General features: G+C 39.8%; 1 protein-coding gene across 3 annotated transcripts in view; it reads right to left on the bottom strand.

The window, feature by feature from the left end:
- Nucleotides 1–1,825: 1,825 nt before the first annotated feature.
- Nucleotides 1,826–25,647, bottom strand: part of thrb (thyroid hormone receptor beta) — a 67,556-nt gene continuing 43,734 nt past the window's right edge. For all 3 annotated transcript variants that reach the window (XM_057828136.1, XM_057828133.1, XM_057828134.1), the window contains exons 4-8: nt 23,313–23,518; nt 18,062–18,148; nt 15,788–15,910; nt 12,065–12,323; nt 1,826–6,431 (exon numbers count right to left, since the gene is read on the bottom strand). In XM_057828136.1, coding sequence (XP_057684119.1) covers nt 6,190–6,431; nt 12,065–12,323; nt 15,788–15,910; nt 18,062–18,148; nt 23,313–23,518 — 917 coding nt within the window. In that variant the 3' untranslated portion in view covers nt 1,826–6,189. The remainder of the gene's footprint in view (nt 6,432–12,064; nt 12,324–15,787; nt 15,911–18,061; nt 18,149–23,312; nt 23,519–25,647) is intronic.

Raw genomic sequence — 25,647 nt, 5'->3', positions numbered from 1 at the left:
GCATATTGCGACAGCCTTAGGATAGTCATAATAACACACTAATAATAATCACTCCACCACCTTTATTGACCTGTCGGAGTCAGAGCAGAGGAGGAAAGACGGGGACAGGAGAGAAACCTCTACTTAAAAAGTGAGTCGGAGACTAATGATTAGAAAGGGGAGAAAGCCAAGAAGATGATTATACTGTATATAGCATACATACACCCCACCCCACCCAACCCCCTACACACATATACAGTAGGCTACAGGCCTACAGGTGTTTGGACACACCTTCTCATTCGTACATTGTCTTTATTTTCATGACTATTTACATTGTGAATTCTTACTGAAAGTAAGAAAACTATGAATGAACATGTGTGGAATTATGTACTTAGCAAAAAAAAGGGAAGATAACTAAAAACATAATATTCTATTATCTTCAAAGTGGCCACCCTCTGCTTCGATTACTTTTTTGCACACTCTTGCCATTCTCTTGATGAGCTTCAAGAAGTTGTCACCTAAAATGGTTTTTGACTTCACAGGTGTACCTTTTCATGGTTAATTAGTGGAAGTTATTGCTTTATCAATGGGGTTAGGACCTTCATTAGTGTTGCATTGAATGAGGTGTGCCCAAACTTTTTCTAACATGTATGTGTGTATGTATGTATGTATGTATGTATGTATGTATGTATGTATGTATGTATGTATGTACGTATGCATGCATGTATGCATGTATGTATGTATAACGTTTGGAAATATGTTGCCTTGGGTGTGTGTTTGTGTGTAAGGCAAACTAACCTGACCCAGATTATAATTCAAGTAATTAGTAGTATTTTCAGGGTTTAAAATTTCTTTCAAATATTTGGGAACAACAATTACTGTTTACAACATGAGGTGCATGGAGTGCTGCTGGGTGGAGAAAGTGTACTAATACTTCCAGTGCTCTTTGGTGGAGGGATAAAAAAAGTGATGATTCAAAAAACCGAGGCATTTAGGAAGTAGAAAAATAAAAAGCCTTTATTAATCATGGCTTTGTTCTGATTAAAAAATGTCATCAAGATGTCTTGATGAAGGCCTACACGGCCAAAACATGTCGACAATTTTTAATCAGAACAAAGCCATGATTTAATAAAGGCTTTTTTTTTTATATACTTCCGGAGTGCCTCGTTTTTTTTTTAATTAAAAAACTTACTGTGTTCTGAGCGAAAGTCATGGCATTAGCCTCTATGATTATATATATTGTTAGCTGTTTGTGAAGTTTTGTGCTTGTACTCTACATTTGCTTACATCCTGTGTAACTCCTGCGGGCTAAGCCCCCCTTGTTCTTAAAACCTATTGACGCCCCTGCTGATACAGCAATAACAATCCACACTAACGGTTAGCATGCATAAGTGGCGTCCGCACAAAATAAACAGTACAAACGGTGTTATATACAGGTGTTGCCTCTGTGGATACTTCACAAGCAATAGATGTGCAAGTAGGCTTGCAGCTGTCATTGTCAGCCCCCCCTCTGTTGCCTGGGAGCAAAGGAAATGCTCTCCTCCTCATGTGTGTGAGTGCGCTCTTCTTCATGTGCGCAAATATGTTCTTCGTATGTGCATGCGCTCTTACTCGCGTGTGGAAGTACTACCTGCTCTATGCTTTCTGTGCCAAAATAAAAGCATGAATCACAAAAGTCAATAAATAATTAAAAATAATAATAATAATAACCGACTGGAGAAAAAATGGCGGACTCCAGCATCATAAAGTCCAAATCACTAAAGTCGAGTACTTCATAACCCGGGAACTATCTGTACGTGTTTACTGTATTCCCACATATTTGTTCATTTTACTTGCTCTATTCATTTCCATATTGTTTGTCTTACTAAATTCTTTAACTTGACTCTATTTGGATAAGATAGGAATGGGAGCCCGCAGCTTCTTCTCTGGAGTAAGGACATAGGCAGGTAACATTATAGTGATCTGCTTGTGGCTGCCTTGTAAATTTCCACTTTCACGTGAGCCACTTGGGCTAAGATGGCCGTTGGCTTTAGCCTCCTTATACGTATTTTGAATAACAAAAGGTGTATGCGTCGGAAGGTCGAGGCCACATCTTCTCGAAGGGCACCGGAGACCTGGCCGGCCAGCTTTTAATTATTCATTAACGACAAAATGTATTTGACTTTTTGCTTTCTTTTGCTCCGGAATTGTGTGTCGTCATCTCCTGTTCATTTAAGAGAACCTGTTAAAAGAGACAATCAACATTTTTCTTCTTCAGTTTTATTTCATGAACAGATGTTTTAAAACAATGGTATCATCATAGATTTGAGGTAAAACTCCCGACAGTAACACAATGTAAACAAAACCGCAAACAACAATGCTATAGCAAAAGATTCCCAAAAAACAGCAATACTTGGTGCTGGCTGATATGTCTTTAATTTCATACCACTGTTTGATGCGATATTTATGACATTCTGAAAGTTTAAAAAGTATCAAACGGAACAAGATCAAATTGGTTTACATTATAAACCATATTTATTTAGCAATTTATTTCAGAATGCCATCAAGTGTGTGTGTCATTAGCTAACTAGCTTTGACAAAATATTGATTGAATCGAGCGATACAATGTATTGCCAGCCACTAAAACTCCTCAAACTACAAAATGAAGTGACAGTTCGTGTGGATTAACTCATTCGGTGCCATGGAAGTTTGACATCGGATGTACCGGTATATTTGTAATGATAAATGCTAGCCCCTTCTAGTTAAAACAGAATGGATGTCTGTGGTCTTCCAGCCACAGAGTAATGTAAATATGGTTGCCAACCGTCCCTTAAAAAACGGAATCGTCCGGTATTCAGTCACAAAAGTACGTGTCCCGTATTAAGCTCACAAGGGATGTGCTTTGTCCCGTATTATCATGAAAATTGAAAATAGTGTTGAATTTGTAAATTGAACAAAGACTGAATGGCGCTTTTTAAGAATATACTGTACGTATATAGGAGAGCTCATTCACCCGCCTCTCATGCTTTCTGACCAATGAGCTAATAGAACAATGACCATGCCGCTCATCTCAATGGTCGAGGAGGTTCTGTGGCTTGCCGTGAGGAAAAAAAAGGGAAGACAACATGAGAGTGTGGGAGATTTGGTGCAGCTTGACTAAAAAGGTTGTTCAAAATGGTGATCCTTTTTTTTCTCTTGTTCTTCTCTGTGTACTTTATTTTCACTCTTTGAATTATAATGTGTTCTGTCAATTTCCTTTGCATTTCCACCATAGACTTCATAATGATATTGACGGGTCATAGTCGACCTTCACTGCTCCATGCCTTCAAGTAGGGGGCCACCCCACAATCCGCTTGAGTTATTCGCAGCCGGTCGCAGCGACACATGCAGCGATTCAACGCTGGATTTAGGTTGAAATATGTACGAAAGTTGTATCGCATACAAACAGGAGGGATTGTCTCAGGAGTGATTTGTTCGAGGATTCAAGGTAATTATTATACTTTTCGTTCAAGAACTTTCAACATAAAAAGCTCTTTGTTTTAAGGATGCCACCATATTGAATAACAGACTAGACAGACATCGTACTTCGACATATTCACGTAAAATAACTGCTAACTGCACGCTTTTTTTGTGTTGCTTTTAACGAAGAATCGAGACTGTTTTACGCCCATATCTATAAAGAATTCAGGGATTTAAGCATTTATTCACCAGAATTTTCAACGCAAAAACCTCTTTGTTGTACTAAGGGGGCCGCCACATTGACTTAACGAGCAGCACATTTGACATATTCACATAAAATAAACGCTAACTGCACGTTGTTTTTTTTTTTTGTTTTTTTTTGCTTTTAACCAAGAATCAAGACTGTTTTGCGTCCATATGCATAAAGAATTCGGGGATTTAAGCATTTATTCGCAAGACTTTTCAACAAAAAAAGCTCTTTGACTGTAATCCACTCGGTCAGCTTCGGCCCCGCGCCCTGTGTCCCTTCTATCATTATGAAGTCTGTTTCCACATCATATTTGCAGTGAAACATTTGCGAAACTATAAGGGTACTTTGAATGCGCCTAAGTTTTTTTTTTTTTTTTTTTTTTTTTTAAAAAGGTCAAGCTCAGAGTTAACGTTTGCAATTCGATCACGTGATCGGAAATCGGGCTGATTGCGCCATTTTTCAGAGGATCGGAATCGGGTGAAAAAGATCGGGTTTTTAATTAAAAAATATATATATATTTATGCTTTTCTGCTTCGTGCTCGTAGAGCGCCACAGCCCTCACCCTCCCTCCTGCTAAGCCAGTACTTCTCAAATAGTGGGGCGCACCCCCCTGGGGAGGCGCAGAGCGATGCCGGGGGGGGCGCATGTGACCTCGGAGAACATGGTTTTTTATTTTTGAACTAAGGAAGAGCACACAGAAAACAGATAAGAAGAGCAGTGCGCCGCCGCCGTTTTCGAAAGCCGTTTTCCGACCCGACTCACTCACGCAGCGACTTGTGACGACGCAGTGTCTTGTCCGGGTCTCACGTCGGCGCCCGAGAAATGCCATTTTCGGCTTGGGATCGTCACGACGACCGCCCTCACTTACGGTTCTACCTCGGCCGCCGAGAATGCGCTTTTTTCGTGCTGTTTGCCTTTTAGCTTTGACTTTTAATACAGTGGATGATGAGGAAAGACCACTGTTTACTCTGTCTAAAAATAATTATAGCGGACAGCCAGAAAACAAATCAATTAAGACGCCACTTAAAGACATTAGACCCCAATCTCATTGATAATCCGCTTGATTGTTTTTCAGCGAAAACGTGCCGAATATTGCCAACAATCGTCCTGCTTTGTCAGTGTTATATCAGTAAACCAGTGAGCATTGTTAGCATGCTCATTGCAAAATAACTCCACACCATTGCAAAGGAGGTGTGAGCAGTAAAAATAAAAACTGTCCTTCTGTCCAAGGACACTCTTTTTTCTTTTATTCATTTTTGTTTTTTCGGTCAATTGTTTTGGCATATTGTCCTCATGAGTGAATGTTTCTAATGAATTTGAATTTGTTATTATTTACTGATCTTATTACATTTTATTTTTCTGTATCAAATGGTCAAAAATGTACGTTGAGTGTATTTTTACATTTTGGATGTGACTTTTTTAAATTCAGGCAAATTGATGCGCGTCAAGTCTTCTCAGTTACAAACAAAACAATGTTAATAAAGTTATACTTTATTATAAGTTGATCTATGTTACTTTTTTTCTTTATTAGAAAAAAAAGGACATAATGTTAGGCAGATGCGTATTTACAATAGTAATTTTATAGACAAATGATACTATTTACAGTGGCGGCAGAGAGCTTGGGGGGGGCGCGAAACATTTACATCTTCCTTGGGGGGGCGTAACAGAAAATAATTGAGAAGCACTGTGCTAAGCAGTGCGGCCAAACTGTCCAGCTTGTGTTTGACAGGTTTGTAGCTTTTATCTTGCCAGAGAAGCTTGGCAGCGCTACGATCAAAGGCATAAATCTGTCAATCATCGTTAAACTTGCATAAGTGTGCTGTGGCAACTCATTGTATAACTCTGTCAAGCATTTAATAAAGACAAACATTTTTCTACGCTATTCTTGTTGAAAAATGATTCACATTATAAAGGCGTCACGGTGAGACAGAAACACTTTTTTTTTTCGGTATCGGATTGTGATTGGTATCAGCAGATTCTCAAAATCAGGTGGGTTGGACTCGGATGCAAAAATATGCAATTGGGATGTCCCTAAATTTTATTCCAGTATTTTTTTGTTTTAAAAATACATTCCTGATCATTATTTTTTCCGTGTGTATATCACTCAAACATGTATCTAATTAATTCAGTTTTGAGTAAAAAAGCCGACAAGCTCTACCAATGAGGTGTCCCTTTTTTTTTTTTTTTTCTCCAGGCAATCGACAATGACCTGCAAGGCTCGCCCATCCCTTCAATATTGGCAGGAAAAATACAAATGAAGCTAATGGAAGCAGATTAGTTTCTAGTGTTTTCTATAACTATGGTGGCTAAACTGGGAAAAAAGCACACCCAGTTCATTACGCATGTTGGTCTCCAATCTATTAGGCTTTGTGTCACATTGCGAGAGATCAATAGTCAAAATCCGAGCAAGAAGCTGGTGTTTCAGCTTTTCCTGTCAACACGGCAGTGCAGACCTAAACTGGTCACATGTTGACTGGAGCTCCAGGGCATCCAAGTGCTTCACAGCCATATTTCCATCAAAATCAGTCCTGAAAAACCTCCAAGAACAGAGGCGGAAATAACTCAGTTGGGCACTCCACTTTCATGTGTAGGAATCTGCTTGCATGGCAGGCGCCGATCATCCGCAGGTCCGTCACCTTCATGAGCAACTTTGGCCAGAAATGAGCTACTTTATGTTTGCGGTAGTTGATGTAGTGTTCAAAAGCCAGCAGGAATTCCTCTTGGCAACGTTCGATCTGATCCACGCTACTCAGTCCTGGACGATCTGATGAAAAAAAGCAGGGATTAGATCAGGGGTCCCCAAACTTTTTCCTGTGAGGGCCACATAACTTTTCCCTTCTCTGATGAGGGGCCGGATAAGTTTGTAACAGAAAAAGTGTGATGATTGCAGGAGTGACTAAATGAACATTTTTTATTGTTTTTCAGAAAGCCACAATCAAATAACCGTTTCTTAATGTAATGTAATGTAATGTAATGTAATGTAATGTAATATATAATTACCAAATAACCCTCTCTGGGTTCTTCACAGAAAAAAGCCAGGAAAATAAATAACACAAAATATCAAAATGCTCTCTGGTATTGTTCAGGGGGCCGGACCAAATGTGAAGGCTGGCCGTATCCGGCCGCGGGCCTTAGTTTGGGGACCCCTGGATTAGATGTTCGTAAGGCTTTATTGTTGTAGAAACAATTGCTGAGTCAAATTTTATGTTATATGTCGAAAAGATGTTGTGTCGAAGCGATCGTATGTCGAGGTACGACTGTACTTTGTATCCCAAAAGTTGATTGATATGCTCTCGCCAAGAATCGATGTATTGTTTTAAGAGGTGTCACTGGTTTAAAAAAAAAAAAAAAAAAAAAAAGAATAGTGTCTACGTTATCTTATATATTAATGTGTACACTGCACTACCCTCCACACACAATCCCATCACGATGCTGAGTAATGGCTGCCAGTTGGGTACCTGGCAGCCACGGTAAGTGGGTCCCTCACTTTTCGTTATCTCGGGGCAGGGCCTCCTCCTCAAGTTGTATGTACAAGTGATTCCTATATTACTGGGTTCTACACCTCACCTGCTGATTTGTGTACGCTCCACCCTGCCTAATCACATCTTTTTTTGACTCACCCCCAGCCCCTTCTTTCTCCTCAGTCCCCCATATGGTGTCCACAGCAAATACAATTAGCTAACGGTGGCACCACTATGTTCTAAAAATACACGATAATATCTGTCGCCGATAATTATTGGCCGATAATGGCAATTATGACGTCACACAGATAATCCAGATAATAAAAAAATTCAACCGATAATGCAATCCGATAATTATATACTTGATTTAGCCTCCAAATGTGCACAGCCGAAGAATTGAGCACGCCGCCTCCTCAACCCCTCCCCTCTCTGAAGCCCCTGATGGAGGAGGGGTTGAGGAGGCGGAGTTACACGACAAGAAATAGTTGAATATTATGGCGGCTGTTAATAAAAAAACGACGCTCTCGCCATCTGCGAAACATGTTCGCAGAAGTTCCACGAGGCCGAAAGAAAGCGTCCTCATTCAAAACCACTAACCCAGCATCCACTTAAAACTGCATCACAAAGATTTTTGGAACGAATACAAGGCTGCTGCTGGCGGGAATGCTAAGGCTATTGTAAACACAAGCTAAACTACGGGGCTTGTGACAATACAGAGTCGGGTTGTTTGGGAAAGCAGCCCTAGGCGGGTGGTAAACTCGCATCTAAGGCTAAACACCAGCACGACTGGAGACCGATAGTCTGCAAGTAGCCGTCTTCCGACGGAGCCCGCTGCTCTGGCCGGTCCGGCAGACCGCCACCGCCTCGCCATTGGCGGGGCGGGCAGAGCCCGGTTCCCCGGCTTCAGGAACTCTGGCGAACACCCCGGTTTCTCGAGCGTTCCCCCACGGCGTGCGAGCAGAGCCAGGCCCCGAATGCGCCATGGCGAACCGGCCGGTGCGGGCGGATTATCAGGTAGGAACGTAGCTGCCGAGACGAGACACGTTTTTTTTTTTTACCGAAATGACCAGAGAGCCAAAGCCCTGGATAAAAAAATAATGCAGTTTATACGACCACCATTCTTCATGAAAAACATGCCAATCACATTTTCACCACGGACATTTGGAAAAGTGATGTCCAGTAAGCAAGCTTATCACGACGGCACAGTGGTTAGATGTTGATTTAAACATGGAGAAAACGAAGTCAGCCAGTCAATAATGCATTCAGTATGTAAAATGACGAGCGGTCAGATGACTTTGTAACGCTGCCTTTATTTTCGGCTTAACAAAACTCAGGCAAAAAAACAACACGCACGGAGATGCGAGCTCCAACTCCATCCAAATAGTACTGCCGTGTATCAGTTTAGCTGCTGTAAAGTAAATGTTGTGAGTGCCGCAAATGTAAACAAAGCGCTGCAGAATGGGTACATGACATCTCGCTCTTTTGAGTTAATCTTTTTCATAGTGTGCAACAAAGCATATAACATTAGCAATCACTTTTCAAATTAATTTAACTTATTTGTCTGCTTAATTACAGTTACAGTGGATAATCAAAACTTATTGGCACTTATTAACACTTATCAGTTTAAATATGCACATTCCTGTTGTAATGAAATAACAATAATATTCTGTAGCCACAAATATTATTCAAAATCTTTTCTTCCTCCAGGTTTTTTTTAGGATTAACTATAATAATTTATTTCTTAAAATAAGGCTGTTAAGATTATTTTTAGCTACCGTAAATTCCGGATTACAAGCCGCTACTTTTTTCCCTCATTTTGAATCCTGCTGCGTATGCAATGATGCGGCCAATTTAGCAATTTTTCTAACGACCACCAGGAGCGCTCGAGCATAAAATGCAAGCATAAGACACGTGCAATATGTGTGTCGAGGAAGACGCTAGTTGGCACTCTTACCCGTATTTTAACTTTGTGCTTTGTGCACGAATAAAAGTAGCAGACCCTCATCTTTGTGCATTAGTAGAATTAGCATAGCCTGGTACTCCAGACTCACCGCTGTTCCAGCTATTGAGTCTGGCCACCATTAAGCGGATAAAATTTTCAGGGCGGAGCAAGCCACAGCAAACAGACAGCTGAGTGGACCAATCAGCGACGGGCGGGACGAGGGACTTGCGCGCGGAAGTAAACATACGAGGAGAGCGGAGTCTATGTAACATGGCTAGCGCGAGACAGACTGTTGTCACTGACTTGTGTCGATGTGTTTTTGGTAATTTAAAACTGATTTTACCGTGGATTGGAACATATTTTCGTCTCTCCTGTTCGCCATCTGTGTTGTGGAGACGACTTCCGACACGGAAGAGTGACACCGCTCGTTAAGAGCACGTCACGCAAATAAACGAATCTGATTAATCGATTGATTTTGTACTTGCTCGAGAGGGCGTTAATGGGCTGGGTCTCAGACTATTCTCTCTGTGTTTGAAAAACACACGGAGAACAGTCTGGCCGTGCCAGGCAAGAATTAGCATACCCGCATCATGCTAGAAGAAATGGATATGACGTGCCGAGTTGAATTGAAGGCTTGGATGGCCAGCGGCGTCAGATCGTTTACAAAAGTGGTCGTATGCGAAGAGCAACTTTTGCAAAAGTCTGACAGCGTGGAGCAGCGTGAAAAAAATCCACCATCACCAACGGGTTTCGAAAAGCCGGTCTGCTGCATGAAGAGGACGACACGCTAAGGAGTGAGCTTGAGGAGTCAGCTAAGTGCCGTGTTGCTGGCGCTGTTTGGAAAGAAAAGTTAAGGTATTGTAACGATGACAAATAGTAACCCGTTAAATTAGGTTGCAATTCTTTATTTTGGAAACTCGTCGAACAACACACGACTGCTGCCTCTAGCAGCCGACGCACACACCCAGACAAACCCGCAACAACAACGACAGCACGTCTCTAGCTCTTCCGCACCTCCCTTACCTGTAAATCACGCACTGTATCATAACCCGATTCGTTAAAATATGGTATTTAAACTTGGAAAACTGTGTATTTCTTTATAAATATTTCAGTTTAATATGTGGGCACACGCGGCTTGTAGGCAGGAGAGGCTTATGTATGTACAAAATGCTTTTTCCTTTAAAAATGTACTGGGTGAGGCTTGTAATCCGGGGCACTCAATGGTCCGGAAATTACGGTAGCTATTTTTCTTCCAAGAAATCTGAGAGAAATACACTTGAAGCGCTGGCAGATAATTTCACTTATTTCCAATAGATTTACACTTAAAACTGACTAGTTTTAAGGAGGTGTGTTTTGCAGTGTATTAATGTTATATATGTTAGGAATGGCTTACTTTTAAAGGCATTTTTGTGCAACTTAGGTATTTACTCTGTAAGTAATTGTTGCCAAAAGTTTACCATTACACAATGTCAGACAATCTGTCATTATTTAGATGTTGGAATTGAATACTTGTTCATATTTTATGTTGAAAAAAAAAGAGCAATAAATTATATTTTTGCACAGTAACATTTTCTTTTGTGTATACTTTAAAATTTTACATAAGTCTTTTAATAGAATTATCGGCTTGACATTATCGGTTGGAATGAGGGGGAAATTATCGGTTATCGGTTGAAAAATGTATTATCGTGCATCACTACTATATTCATAGGTAATGTTTCCATTATCCAGTACGCCCCCACCCCCCACCCCCTTAACCCCTTCCTGCTCGGTGCTTTCTCCTACTAAACGAAACAATAAATAATAACAGTGGGAGTATATCATACTGCAATGTAAAAGTAAAACTGTTCAGACTATAAGGACACTCAGATTCCCATTCTCCGTGTCAAGCAGCTGAACAGGACAGGTTAAATTTTTTTTTTTTTTTTAATGGGTTCCTCCCAATCACACCCGTCTGTAGTATTAAAGTCCTTGAGCAAATTAAAGGAATCCTCAGAAGGGCTGCTCTCCAGCACATAATTCAATGATTCCAAAAAGGTAGCCTTGAAAGCAAAGGTAAAGGTAGCCTTTAAAGCATCCAGATTCATTGATTCATCATACAGTAACGTCTTGCAAACTTCAACTGTCCAACCATTTCCAATTTGATGTTCGAGCCAATCAGGGGAAGGAGGCGGGACCAGGAAAAAACTATCTGCTTCAATACAATGTCCGCGTGCAAACCGGTTCTTGTAGGTTGGTCACTTTCTGAAATTTGGTCAGAAATACACTTAATTTCCTCATTATTGAACAGCAAAGAACGCCAAAGGTTTTTTGATGTTTCGATGAAACTTAATGCTTAAATGAATGCTTAATGTGGATTGGTTGCCTTCTGGTGGCAAGCCAATCAGGGGAAAGAGGCAGGAGCCATAGGTGTGACCAGAAAGCAACTATCTTCTTGAATACAATGCTGGAATGCAAAGCGGTTCCTGTAGATCCATTCCCTTTTTTTCCTGAAATACACTTCCTAATTAAAAAAAAGAGCAAAGAACATCACTAAAAGAAACGACGTTTTCGTGAGTGTGACGAGAAGCGCCATTGTTACTGCCATGGAACTATCAATCTGGCTTGCCAGGTTACCGAAAAGGGTCGGAACTGAAAATAATAAAACTTCATTCATATACAATTATAAGTTGTTGGTTTTTTTTCGTCTAATTGCGGCTTTAATATTCCTTTTTCATGGTGGAATAAATTCATTTCTTCAAACTTTGAGTGGTGCATTCACCTGACTAAGGTGCTGGCAGTGTGGTTTCAGTGCGTGAATGTGAGTGCGAGAGGCTGGCCACCTCCGTATGAGCTCATGCAACTGAATGGCAACCAGTTCAGGGAATATTCTTACTAAAATTAGCTGGGATGAGCACCCTGTGACCCAAAAGAGGATAAGCAGCTTAAAATGGACGGTAGATATTCCTATTTCAAAGACTATTAGCCAAATCAAGTTTTCAGATATCAAGTGCTTACCAGATGAAAGAAGGATAACTGCCTGTAAAAGAGCCACCTCAGAGTCATCCAAATTAAAGGAGGACAATGAGACACCGAGGTCAAAAATGGCATCCGACACTACTCCGAGGCCACCGTTTTTGAGTTGACCTCTGGTGACTGCCATCTCTCCATTTAGCGTGAGTGTCTCACTGTCGGGATCATAACGGATAGCAGCTCTCAGTGACATGACTTCCATACAGCAGCCTTTCAGCAAGATGATCTGGTCTTCACATGGCAGCTGTTACCAACGAAAAAGAGAGAAGTTCCATCATGTTTTAATAATACTGAATCTCTTAGATATAAAGGTTGCAAAAGTGCAAACATCCTAAACCTAACCTGCTCGCTAGCTAGCAGGTTTTCCAAAAGTTAAAGTCACCGCTCGAGAGGAAGTGACATCAGTTTGCACCAAGAGCGTAGGTTTGCATAGGGACAGTAAGAACATAACATTACCAACTTTTCAGGATGCTCAAATTGTCCTCACAAACTTTTGATCATCCTTATTTGCATTATATAATGACATCTATTATACTGGTAATTTAGATTGTCTTCCCGTAAGGTTAGAAATGACCCTGTCATTATTAAGTGAATTCCAGTTCCCCCTTTTGACTTGCTGAATGTGCAGGTCCATTTTGAATGGACGGATGAACTATATAAATGCGTTTGAAAACAAGCATATTGGTGAGTTCAATCATTTTATCTCTTTTTTGTCTTTTTATTTCATAGATACAGTAATATTAAACCTATGATAACAAATGATATATTTCATTAAAGTATACATGTATATAGAAATGTTAAATAATAATTTAAAAAAAGTGTTTCAGATTGCTAGGGCTGGATGCTCATTATCTAATGACTTCAAATACATAGATCATTTAGAAGTTCTTGTAAAACGATAGAACTGACCCTATCATATTAAATGAATTACTTTCATTATGTTTGGACTAACATTTCCCCCTTTCCACTTCCTGAATGTGCCAGTCCATTTTGTCCCCCCAAACGCATGTTTGATTGGCAGGTGACTTTACCCTGAAACATACACACACGGACTCACAGCTTCGACAGAAATACAACATGTCGAGAACATGCCGCTTTCCGCCCCTTTCGAAGAGGAGGGATATTAAGTAACTAATTAGTAAGTCATACGTTTTTTTTTTTCTTTTCCGGCCAGCAGTAAGTAATGTAAAAGATGTCAATGTTGTGGAGGTGGGGAACACACCATTAATTTTGCCACTGAAAGTCTGACCTGCATCAAAGTTAGCATAACGTTAAACTATGTCAGTACTTCTCAAATAGTGGGGCGCGCCCCCCTGGGGGGGCGCAGAGCGATGCCAGGGGGGGCGCGTGTGACCTCGGGGAACATGCTTTTTTTTTTTTCTGCCGTACTGGAATAAAGTGTACTTGCGCATCCACTCAGTGGGTGGCAGTGGCGCTCTCATTTTCAGAGTGCGTGCAGTATTTTTTAACTAAGGAAGAGCACTCATCACACAGAAAACAAATATGAAGAGCAGTGCGCCGCCGCCGTTTTCGAAAGCCGTTTTCCGACCGGACTCACTCACGCAGCGACCCACTGTCTTGTCCGGTTCTCACGCCGCCGCCCGATAAGTGCCATTTTCGGCTTGGGATCGTCACGACGACCGCCCTCACCTACGGTTCTACCTCGGCCGCTGAGAATGCGCTTTGTTCGTGCCGTTTGCCTTTTAGCTTTGACTTTTAATACTGTGGGTGATGAGGAAAGACTGTTTACTGTCTCTAAAAATAATTATAGCGGACCGCCAGAAGCCAAATCAATTAAGACGCCACTTAAAGACATTCGACCCCAATCTCATTGATAAGCCGCTTGATTGTTTTTCAGCGAAAACGTGCCGAATATTGCCAACAATCGTCCTGCTTTGTCAGTGTAAACCAGTGAGCATTGTTAGCATGCTCATTGCAAAATGACTCCACACCATTGCAAAGGAGGTAATACTGAGTGTGAGCAGCAAAAATAAAAACTGTCCTTCTGTCCAAGGACACTCTTTTTTTCCTTTATTCATTTTTGTTTTTTCGGTCAAATTTTTTGGCATATTGTCCTCATGAGTGAATGTTTCTAATCAATTTGAATTTGTAATTATTTACTGATTTTATTACATTTTATTTTTCTGTATCAAATGGTCAAAAATGTACGTTGAGTGTATTTTTACATTTTGGATGTGACTTTTTTAAATTCAGGCAAATTGATGCGCGTCAAGTCTTCTCTGTTACAAACAAAACAATGTTAATAAAGTTATACTTTATTATAAGTTGATCTATGTTACTTTTTTTCTTTATTAGAAAAAAAGGACACAATATTAGGCAGATGCGTATTTATAATAGTAATTTTATAGACAAATAATACTATTTACAGTGGCGGCAGAGAGTTTGGGGGGGCGCGAAACATTTACGCCTTGCTTGGGGGGGCGTAGCAGAAAATAATTGAGAAGCACTGAACTATGTGAATTTGCTAACCTGCAAAACTCGAAGTAGGAAGCTGCTTAGAGAGAAGTGTCCCCCTGTATGTATTTTCTACAGTTAACGTTAATTAAACTGTGAGAAATGTAGTGAACTGAGGTTTACCCCCTTCTTCCCAATTTTCATTTTTATTTCATTTATGTGGTCTTAAAGCAGCTCAAAGGAGCTTTCATTTTTTGTTGAGTTTGGCTGTGCTTGTGGTCAAAAGCAGTTGTGTTTACCTGTAGGACGGCTCCATTTTTATTCATTTTTGTTATTCCCGGACTAAGGAAGTTTTTTCTGTCATATTTAATTTCTTTATTTAGACAATGTTGAGTGGTCTGAAGACAAATTTTAGTTTTTGCATTCCTGGATAGTTAAGAGATTATTAACAAGTTTGCAATTCTTGTGTGTGTTAATATAATTTCAATTATGTTCAAATATTGCAATTTACATTTGCTAATTGAATCCAGACATTTATTCTGGAAGTTTTTTTTTTAGTTTCTTTAATAGTTTTTGAAAACAAAAGTTTGAATCGAACGGTGTATCACCTGAACCAATACATATGAAAGTTTGCATAAGTCAATACAGATTTATTTTGCATTGATCATTCAGCCTATCAATTAATTAGGTTCATATTTGTATGAAATGCAGCCCTGCAGCCCAAACTAGGAACTTTTTGTCTCCACTAGAGGGCACTCATGCTCTTTGTACCAATGATGCTCCATTTCTGCATTTTTTTTCCTTTGCCAGAATTCAATGATTTTTGTTGTTGTTGTATTTCTTTGGATTAATGTGGTTATGTGATTGGTTATTGGACAATATAATAACAGTTCATATCGATGACCTTGTGCTGAGAAAAAATACCATTGTTTAAAAAAAAAAAAAAAAATCTATCATCGTAAACAGTTACTCACAATGTTACTCATTACTTGAGTATTCTTTTCATCAAATACTTACATACTTATACTTGAGTACATTTTTTGGATGACCATTTTTACGTGAGTAATATTATTTTAAAGTAACGCTACTCTTACTTAAGTAAAAAATTTTGGCTACTCTACCCACCTCTGCTTATTACATACAATATACTCACTATTTTTGTATTCATTCAAATTTGGCGGCCTTGCAAACAACGGTCTTTATTTTCACCAAATCTAATATTTTTTTGACTTCGAATGGAGAGTCACGTAGAAGATTTTCCAAGGTCATAAAATGTTAAGTGAATACACCTACCTCACAAAACATTGGTAACTTTTTGGCAAAGTCCACCACTCGTGTTATTGCAGGGGTGATAATTTGTGTAAAACGGCTGAATGCCTCTAAATCCACTTGATTGACTCCTGCTGTATTTACAGGCTGAAAAGAAAAATACATTTTTAGTGCATAAAAATACAAACAGTGGAAAACAAAACAGCTTATTTAAACTTGAAACATGTTTTACTCTCAAAAAGTAAGGAGTGCGTCAGATGTTGAACTGACATTGTAGTTAAAAAAAAAAGAAAGTTTTTGCTTTGTTGTAAACCCCTTTGAGGACCTCTCGAGTTTTTGTAAAGGGAAATATAAATATTTTTTTATTTCTAATATACAGTATTCCTGCATCCAATTATATATAGTGTCATAGAGACAGTGGTAGAATGTAATGTAATGAGGTAAAAGTACTTTGTTACTATACTTAAGTGCATTTTTGTGTATCTGTACTTTACTTGAGTACAAATACAAAGTGGTACTATTTCATTACATTTTACAGTACGTATCTACTTTTTACTCCAGTACTTTTGTCGTCTGTTTTAAACGTCACTTTTGTTTTGTTTTTCTCTCATTGTGAATAGATAGTTTTGTTTTCATGCCTCTGACGCAATCAATAACCACCGTGCAACTATACCGTTATTGAACACTAGACGGAGCAACACGAGTACAAGCAAGATTAGGCAGGTGGACAAGATATCGACCAATAAAAAACAACAGTAATAGCAGCACGGCTTAAAATGGGTGCTGCACACTCTTGTACAGTAGGTGGGGGGTATGCACCTGTTAGTTGCTTGCAATCCACCATTAAAATAAGTTAAGATATAAGTTAAAAAATAAGTTATAAAAATAAGTTTTTCGAGCGTGTTAAGCGTTCTTTTACAGTGCAGTCAATTTTATTACATTTTCCCATTCTGCACAGTTTTGTAATGTATCTATATTTAAAATCTATATACCATATATATATCTATATCATATTTTTGCATGGGGAGAAAATGCATTTAATTTTTACTTGTAAATTTTAAATCAAGTACTTTTGTACTTCTACTTGAGTCCATTTTTTCTTAGATATTTGTACTTTTACGCTCCCGTCAAGAATCGATATAGCGTTTTAAAAAGGTGTCACTGTTTAATGAAAAAAAGGGGTTGCTACCAAAATCTTTCATTAGCATACTGTCTACGTTAGCTCACTGACTCCTATTGACGGCACTAGATCTCAATTCATTTTGACTGGATTGGACATGTAGCGCCGTCAATGGCACTGAAACCAGAGTATTCGCAGCCTTTTTAAAACAATATATCAACTCTTGGCAGGAGCGTATTAATAACCTTTTAGGCCACAACGTATCGCGATATATCACCTTTTCGGTATTTTGTCGCACCCATACTGTCAACCATAAAGCTATGACTACAACCTCTTCCCTAAGATGTTTGTGTTTTTTTTTTAATTATTTGGGACTTTTCTTTACACGTGTCCTTGTGAGTTAGGAGGAGGAAAAATATATTATCCAGGAGAAGCACTGCATTGTGGAGCAGCGGTCAATGCAGGGCGTGTTACAATTCCACCAAAGGCAGACTGAATTTTAGTGAGTGCACTGGCAAACGTGCTGCGATGCACCACGTGATTTGTGTGGTAAATTCAAACATATGAAAACATTATTACTCAACCCATATGCAAGACAATTTGAAGAATAATTCACTTATATACGTATCCGTATTTCTTGCGTTTATAAGCATAAAGCCAACGAAGGAATATCTGAGTGTCTTTGTGGTCTGAACAGTTTTAATGTATCACATGGGTTAGGGTTAATTCTTCTTCTATTGATTTATAGTGGCTTGCAAGCTAAACGTTACTGTTTACTGAGGCTGGGCTGCTACTGAGGTGTGTTAACACCCCAGTAATGGCGGCCACCACAAGGAGCGACGTCCTCAAATCTCTACTCTGATTAGTCTATTGAGTAGAGATGCAGATCGGTGAGTCAAGAGGCGGAGGCCAGAAAGCAGTCGTTAATAAATCATTTACTATTTCTGTGCGACCTGGTAGCAAATGCTCTCCGGACCCGTACCGTGGGTACAGCTGATTTATAGCATACTCATTGAATGCTTTTTTATAAACTTTTTTTTTTTTCATTTTCACCTCAAGAAAAAAAGAAAGAAAAATGTGTTTTTATCGTTTAATCCAGGGGTCGGGAAGCTTTTTGACCAACTGACACATCATATTTTTTCAAATGTGATAAATGTCCACATTATGTTAGATCATACCTTAGTTTCCTTCATCCCCACTGCCCTCTGGTCAGAGTTATTGAATAAATTGCAGGTTATTTCATTAAGAAGCATTGTTTCCTCAACCTGTTGGAAAATCAATAGGAAGTGTGACAATATGAGATGAAGGCATAGATTTTGGACAAAAGATAAGCAAATCATCAGGATGTCTGAGGGCAAGTCAAAAATGATCCGCACATTGCTCTATAGTGCACCCTAGCTTTAGTTTTTTCATTTTTTTTTTTAAACACACATCGACTACGGTGTCACATGATCATGGTCAGTTGACCTAATTGTTTGAGCAGTTTTAACGTGCTATTTTCATTTGATAAAAATGGACGATCCACGAGCACAATGCACCAGAGAAGAACATCGTGCCGTGGTCCGATTTTTGTGGTCAGAAGGTTCACTGGGGGCTGAAATTCACAAAAGACTCTTAGGATGAAAGGTGGATTGAGAAAGTTCAAAGTGGCCAGACAAGTGTGAAACATGCAGAAGGAGCAGGACGATGATCAACCTCCACCAATGAAGACAAGACTGAGCAAGCTCAACAAATGATATTGGCAAACCGACATATGAGTTAACACAATCTTTGCAGATCAGTCATTCAGATCAGTCAGTCAAGATGCATTAAAGGTTTGTAAATTTGCTTCTGATGAAGCAGTGCAAAAAGCGGTGCATAATGTTTGTGTGACCAGCGAAAGACTTTCTTTTCACACGGCATTCATAACCTTGCCGACCGCTGGAAAAAGTGCATGGAAATGGGTGGAGGTTTTTTTATTTTCACTTTTGTGTTTTTACAAATGAATAAAAACATAAAAGTGCTAATCATTTTGACTTGCCCTCGTATTTGTTGAATATCAAGAGAGAAAAAACAGAAAACCTTTTCTTGAGGCGAGAGTAGCTTAATAGCGGGAGAAAAAAGTATGTGAACGCTTTGGATTTAAAATGTTTGCATAAATTGGTTCGAAAATGAGAGCAGAAATTCCAAAGAAATCACAATATACAACGAGTCTGCTTCAACTACGCCAACAATTCAATATTTTCATTTTGGGGGAACCTGCAAACATTCACAGGAGGAAAAACTAAGTGGCCCCTTTGCAGCGCGAGTGTACATTACAATAAATTAATATCTCACTTCTAGACCCTTTGAAAAGAGGTGCTAGCTGTTGAGTGAGGGTTAGGCCAGGGGTCTGCAAGTCAAGTCTGTCCAGCTTATTTTCCATGTCTCCGTGTGAGAGACTCTCTAACTGCCCAGATAGTCACTCTGGACAATGTGAGTGTAGCCTCCAGCACTACAGTTAAAAACCTAAGAGTTCTATTTGACCCAGACCTATCGTTTAAAGCTCATATTAAACAAACCTGCAGAGCAGCCTTTTTTCACCTGCGCACCATAGCCAAAATTAGAAATATTCTGTCTAAAACGATGCAAAAAAATTCATTCACACGTTCAATACATCTAGATTGGACTACTGTAACTCCTTACTCGCAGCTTGTCCTAAAAATTCCCTAAAAGGTCTTCAGCTAGTCCAAAACGCAGCAGCAAGACTTTTAACAGGAACTAATAGAAGAGAGCACATCACCCCTGTGCTCCAAGCCCTTCACTGGCTTCCAGTGGAGTTTAGAATTAAATTTAAAATCCTCCTTCTTACATTTAAGACCATTAATGGTTTGGGGCCATCTTATCTCACAGATGCTCTGGTTCCATACCGCCCCAACAGAACACTTCGTTATCAGAATGCAGGTCTACTGGTAGTTCCCAGGGTCTCTAAAAGTACAGTAGGAGTTAGAGCCTTTAGTTACCAAGCTCCCGTCTTATGGAATCAGCTTCCAGCTAATATTAAAGAGGCTGATATAGTCTGTACATTTAAGATTAGACTGAAAATGTTCCTATTTGACAAAGCTTATGGTCAGGCTAGTTGAAAACAGACTGGACTCACAGTTCAGTCTAAGCTGCCCTAGGAGCAATAATGCTGGGGGAAGCACAGCCACTGAGTCATATCCCCTGTTTTTCACTCTACCTACCACTTGTCTTTACTTTAGTTCTCTTTTCTAATTCTAATATCTAGTTGACTAGTCTCTTCATCACTAGTCACCCGGTGTCCCCTTTCCCACCTCCCCTCTGGGGGAAGGGCTACTTTTTCACCTGCAGCTGACTGACTATCCTGACCCCAGCCTGGATGGACGTCCTCTTTTCCCCCCCGTCTCATCTGGCTAGATTGACCCCCTCATGTTCCCTCACTCCATTGCATCTCTACACACTGCAACTCCTTCTGCTAATACCCATCATCAGTCCTGGTGCATCTATAGCCTGTCCGTCCTAGGAGTGGATCTCTCCTGACTGTGGTTCTCCCCAAGGTTTCTCTTTTCCCACTGGGTTTTTGGAGTTTTTCTTTGCCGCCATGGAGGGTCTGAGGATGGGGGATGCCCAGGACATGAACTCAACTCATTCATCTACTGTATCTGATTGTGTATCAAATTGTAAAGCCCTCTGAGACAACCTTGTTGTGATATAGGGCTATACAAATAAAACTGAATTGAATTGAATGTCCAACTTTAACACACTAGAATCAAATCATCGGGGTCGTTATCAGCCTCCTGCAGAGCTTACTGATGAGCTGATCATTTGATTCAGGTGTGTTAGAGGAGGGACACATGGTAAACAAGCTGGATAGCGGCTCTCGAGGACCGGACTTGCAGACCCCTGGGTTAGGCTGAGGCAAGATGAGGAGTAGATATGGCTCACCACCATTACATCTATCAGTGTTTTTCAACCTTTTTTGAGTCAAGGCTCTTTTTTCCTTATAAAATTCCCAAGGCACATCACTGGCAAAAAATGAATTTCTTTGGCCTATAATACCAATATAAAAACATCATCTTGAATAGGAATCAAACTAACACAACGAAAGACAGGTTTTATAATCATACATTAACCTTTTGCAGTGGAGTAGGTATCATTGCATTCCCAGCGAAAGTTAATCCCACTACTTCAAGTTCTTTTTTTAGTCTTTGGTGAAAGATAGCTTTCGCTGTATTGCCTATCATAAGAGACTTTTTGCGAGGCAACACACTTTGCTTTCCTTTGACCGTTTGAGCCTTTATCTGGGTCAGGATTTTTTCCAGTGTCCAGTTCTGAGTGTGCATCTTTCCTCTTCAGAAACCTTTCCATCGTAGTATTGCTAGCTGCTAATTCTACTGTCACCGCCACCTAACGTATCACTAAACGTAGTAATAAGCAGTGTTGTTAATAACATTATTAGAGTATAATGACGTTTGTAACGGCATTATTTTTTTTCAGTAGTGAGTAATCCAGTTAATTACTTTTACATCTTTGCAATTCTGTTACCGTTACGGAGGATGTGAAGGGGCGTGTTACTACAATTTGGTTGAATGAAGTGCAAGTTGTGTGATTTTGTCACACATTCAACTGCCCGCCTGCCATGGAGAGTGCAGAGCGGGAGGGGGGAGGAGGAAAGGGGGTGGTGACGCCGGTGCAAACGCGATGATGATTGGCTAGGTGGCTTGGAGTGTTAGCATAGCATTCGCATTATCGTTAGCATTTGCATTTCACACGGCAAGTGTCTTCTTAACGCCAAATTATACCGGATGTGGTGTGCGGTACGGATCCGCCAAGATATATCGGAGCCAATCCGTTTCCATTCTATTAAAATTGTTCAAATTATACCGGCTGCATATGCGCTGCGGATTGACTGCGGACAAGGTCCGTCATACCGGAGCCCGCCGTACGGTTTGGGCTATTTTCTATGTTTCCTGGAGACGCATCCGTCAAAATGGGCGGGGCCAGGCCTGGCGTCAACCGGCCAGGTGCTTATTTAAACACCAGCGAACATGGACGATGAACGATTGATTATGTAGGTGGAAAGTCATAAAGTGATATATAACACAGTATATATAACACATAATATAACACAATCTGCATGGAACAATTAATTAAATAATTAATGTAATAGATTTTTTTTGTATTATATAGATCAGTATTTTTCGATCGGTGTGACGTGAAAGATCGACAGGTGTGCTATGAGAAATTATCCAATATCGCATTTTTTTGTTGTTGTTGTACGTTGTCGGGCGGAGTTGAAGGACGAAGGATCGAGTAGGTAGAAGGTTTCCGTCATGTGAAGATGAGCAAGGTATTGCTTGTGTCGCTTTCACGAGTTGCTCAGATTTCTAGCCATCAGCCACCTTACTGTCCGCTATAATGTAGACCCCAGCACGTCCACTGTACATTATTTGATTAGACTCGTCAAGTGTCGAAAGTGTCCTTTTCATTTTATCCATCTGTGACGACCGTCAATTCTCCCCCTGTGTTTCATTCCAACACATTGTCGTGGCCGATGGCTAGAAATCTGAGCAGTTCTTGAATGCGACACGAGTAGCTATCCAACAGCACCATGGTGCCATGCAAGCCTAAACGTCATCTCCAAACGAAATACCCGTCGCTTCAAAACAAGTCGATGGACTATTTTGTTCGCCTTCACGAAAACAGAGAAACAGGCAACTTTTTTGAGAAAAACTACAAAGGTAAATGAGAAAGCTCTCCAAGCCTTGTAGCTGAACTTGTTGCTAAATCCCAAAAAATCCCCCACACTGTGGCAGAGACATTAATACTACCTACCTGCAAAGCCACTGTCAGCGAGATGCTCGGACCTGATGCAGTTAAAGACATTGCCCCTGTCTGATCTTTTCAAGCCTAACTGCTATGAAAAATAAAAATCAGAGAGAGACTGAGAGCTTTTGAAGAAGGGCTTAGTGTATTCTTTTTTTCAATTCCGGCCAAGATATTGGCTTTGTGTTCAACTAAGCAGACTCAAGTTTCACACTGAGTAAGTATAAATATTGAGAAATTATTTTATAATTAGATATACTGTGCAGAAAGTAATTTTGGAGCATTTTTGGTTCCTGGTGTGCCGCGAGATTTTTTTCAATGTAAAAAGGTACTGTGACTGGGAAAAGGTTGAAAAACACTGATATAGATAACAAATTTCAACAAGGACACAATCCCACTTCAACCCACCTTATGCATATTTGAAAATGACTCTTTGAAAATTTTTAGGGCAACTTCAATAAGGGTAACGAGAGGCAACATGTGGACTATTTGCATGGTTGCAACTTTTTATTTTGTGATTGTCTTGGACTAAGAAAATGATATTTGCAGTGATGTTAGCTTGGCCTAGGTTGCAGTACAAAAAAAAAAAAAACATTAGCGGAAAAAGGGAGGAGAAAATCTCACCAGGAATTTCCGCTTCTGCTTCCAGCGATTTTCCTGGGCATTTGTTGCTATATGGGCCTCGGTAATCATGTGAATTAGGTCCCACTCCTCCTGGGTCGGCTCAAGTTGATCCAATACTGTTTTCTGTCGTTCCTCTTTGCGGCGACGCTCCCGGTTTTCCTCAATCAGTTTTCGCTTGGCAAGCCTCTTGGTCTCATCCAACACCACTTTAAAGTTCAAGGGGTAAAATGATTGGACAGGATATCCCATGAGGAGGGAAATACATCAATAGTTCATTTCAAATAAACAAGTCGAGCCAATGACATGCCATTGTGGTCCTCTTGTTCCAAGTATTTAAAGAGCTTACTTTTCTACATTTTTGTTTAACTTCATGATTCAATTTATACTCCAAAATGAAACCATGGACTAAACCAACAGGAACCTACTTCAAGTGCATTCATATTTATGAAAATGTTAGGTCTATTAATCCTATGGCAGTCAATGTAAATAGGGTTGGGAGCAATGAATTTCATGTAATGAGATTATGTAATCGATTTATAGAAATTATATAAATGTAACCACTTACTATTTGGAAGAAATATGTAATCAAATTACAGTTGCTTTAATAAATTCTAATGACAGAAATTATAATCCCGCAGTCAAAAGTTTTGAGACACCTCACCACTCAGTAGGATGAGAAAGTGTCTCAAAACTTTTCTTTCCACTGTTTTTTTCCACCCTTGGACTTTTTATGTATACCATTGTTGCAAATTTGAAACAATGTTAGGGGAGGAGGGAGGGTTTATATTTAGAACGATTGTGGAGACTATTGAGTAGTCTAATATTGTATTTTATAGCTCCCTCCGTTCTCCTTGCAAGCTTTTCAAAAAGTTGAGTGCCTTTTCTCCTTATTTTGGGTAATATTCATAAAGGTTCTCCAAAGGATTTCTATTTGAACTTGACATTTTAACGGTCCTTAAAACCGGATTGCAATATACCCGGAGTTCCCAGAGGCCGAGACGACAACCAGTCAAGTCTGTGCACGGCCTCTTTTTTGAGGGACTGGCCTCAGCTCCGTGTCTGGGAGCCAAGGGTTGACGCAAAGCCAAACAACTGAAGAATTCTCTCAAGGTAGGAAATTCACTCAACCATACGTTATGAGTGATTTGTGTGTTTGTCTAAATTGTCTAAGGGCGATGGTGTCGGATTTGTATTTGAACTCGACACTCATTTTCAGAGTGTGCGCAGTATTTTTGCACCAAACGAGAGCACACAACAAAGAGCTGGAGATATGAAGTGCAGGGAACAAACCCTTCAGCGACACCATGAAAAAATATTTGACAGGAATGTCGGAGATCTTTCCTGAAAGCTAAGATGAGGAAATATGACGAAGCGTGTGTAGCGTTTGGCTTCACTTTTAACACAGTGGCAGGCGAGGAAAGACTGGTATATTTACTGTGTCTAAAAATGTTAGCAGCGGACAGCACGAGGCCAAATCAATTAAGACGTTACTTAAAGACATTAGACCCCAATCACATTGATAAGCCGCTTGATTTTTTTTTTCCAGCAAAGACGTGACAAATATTGCCAACAATCGTCTGACTTTGTGAGTGTTACATCAGGAAACCAGCGAGCACTGTTAGCGTCATATTAAGTTGCTCAGTGCAAAAAAACTCACACTGCTGATACTGCCTGCAGCTTGAGATATGGTTTGGTCATGCTGGACGATATATGTGCTGCATAAACTGTACCTCTGTCCAATGACATTGTCGTTTTTGTTTTATTCATTTTTATTTTTCAGTATCAAATGATCTTAAAATGTTCCCTGAGTGTATGCTAACTGTTTGGATGTGACTTTAGTTTTTAATTTAGGCAAATTGATGCGCTTTAAGTCTTTTCTGTTACAAACAAAATTAATGTTATAAAGTTATACTTTATTGTAAGTTGATCTATATTGCTTTTTTCTTTAACAAAGACACAATCTTATGCAAGGTTTACTTATAAAAAATTTAAAAGACAAATTACACTATTTACAACTTAGTATCCCAACCCTTTGCTTGGCTATTGTTGAACCTGTATGCTTTTGCCTCGATAGCTTGCTCTAATTTTTATTTCAATATAACCCTCCTCTGCATCTTGTAGACCAGTGGTCTCCAAACTATTCCACATAGGGCCGTAGTGGGTGCAGGATTTCACTCCAAAAAAACAAGACCACACCTTTTCACCAATCTGGTGTTTTATAAGTGTAATCAGTTGATTTCAGTCAGGTGCTGCTTGTTTTTGTACAAACCACATTGGTTAAAAGGCCTGTGCTTGATCGATATGAACAAAAACCAGAATCAACAGCGTCCCTCGA

This window comes from Corythoichthys intestinalis, chromosome 22 (assembly GCF_030265065.1).
Source record: "Corythoichthys intestinalis isolate RoL2023-P3 chromosome 22, ASM3026506v1, whole genome shotgun sequence".
Lineage (NCBI taxonomy): Eukaryota > Metazoa > Chordata > Actinopteri > Syngnathiformes > Syngnathidae > Corythoichthys > Corythoichthys intestinalis.
This window is presented reverse-complemented; position numbering and strand designations above follow the sequence as displayed.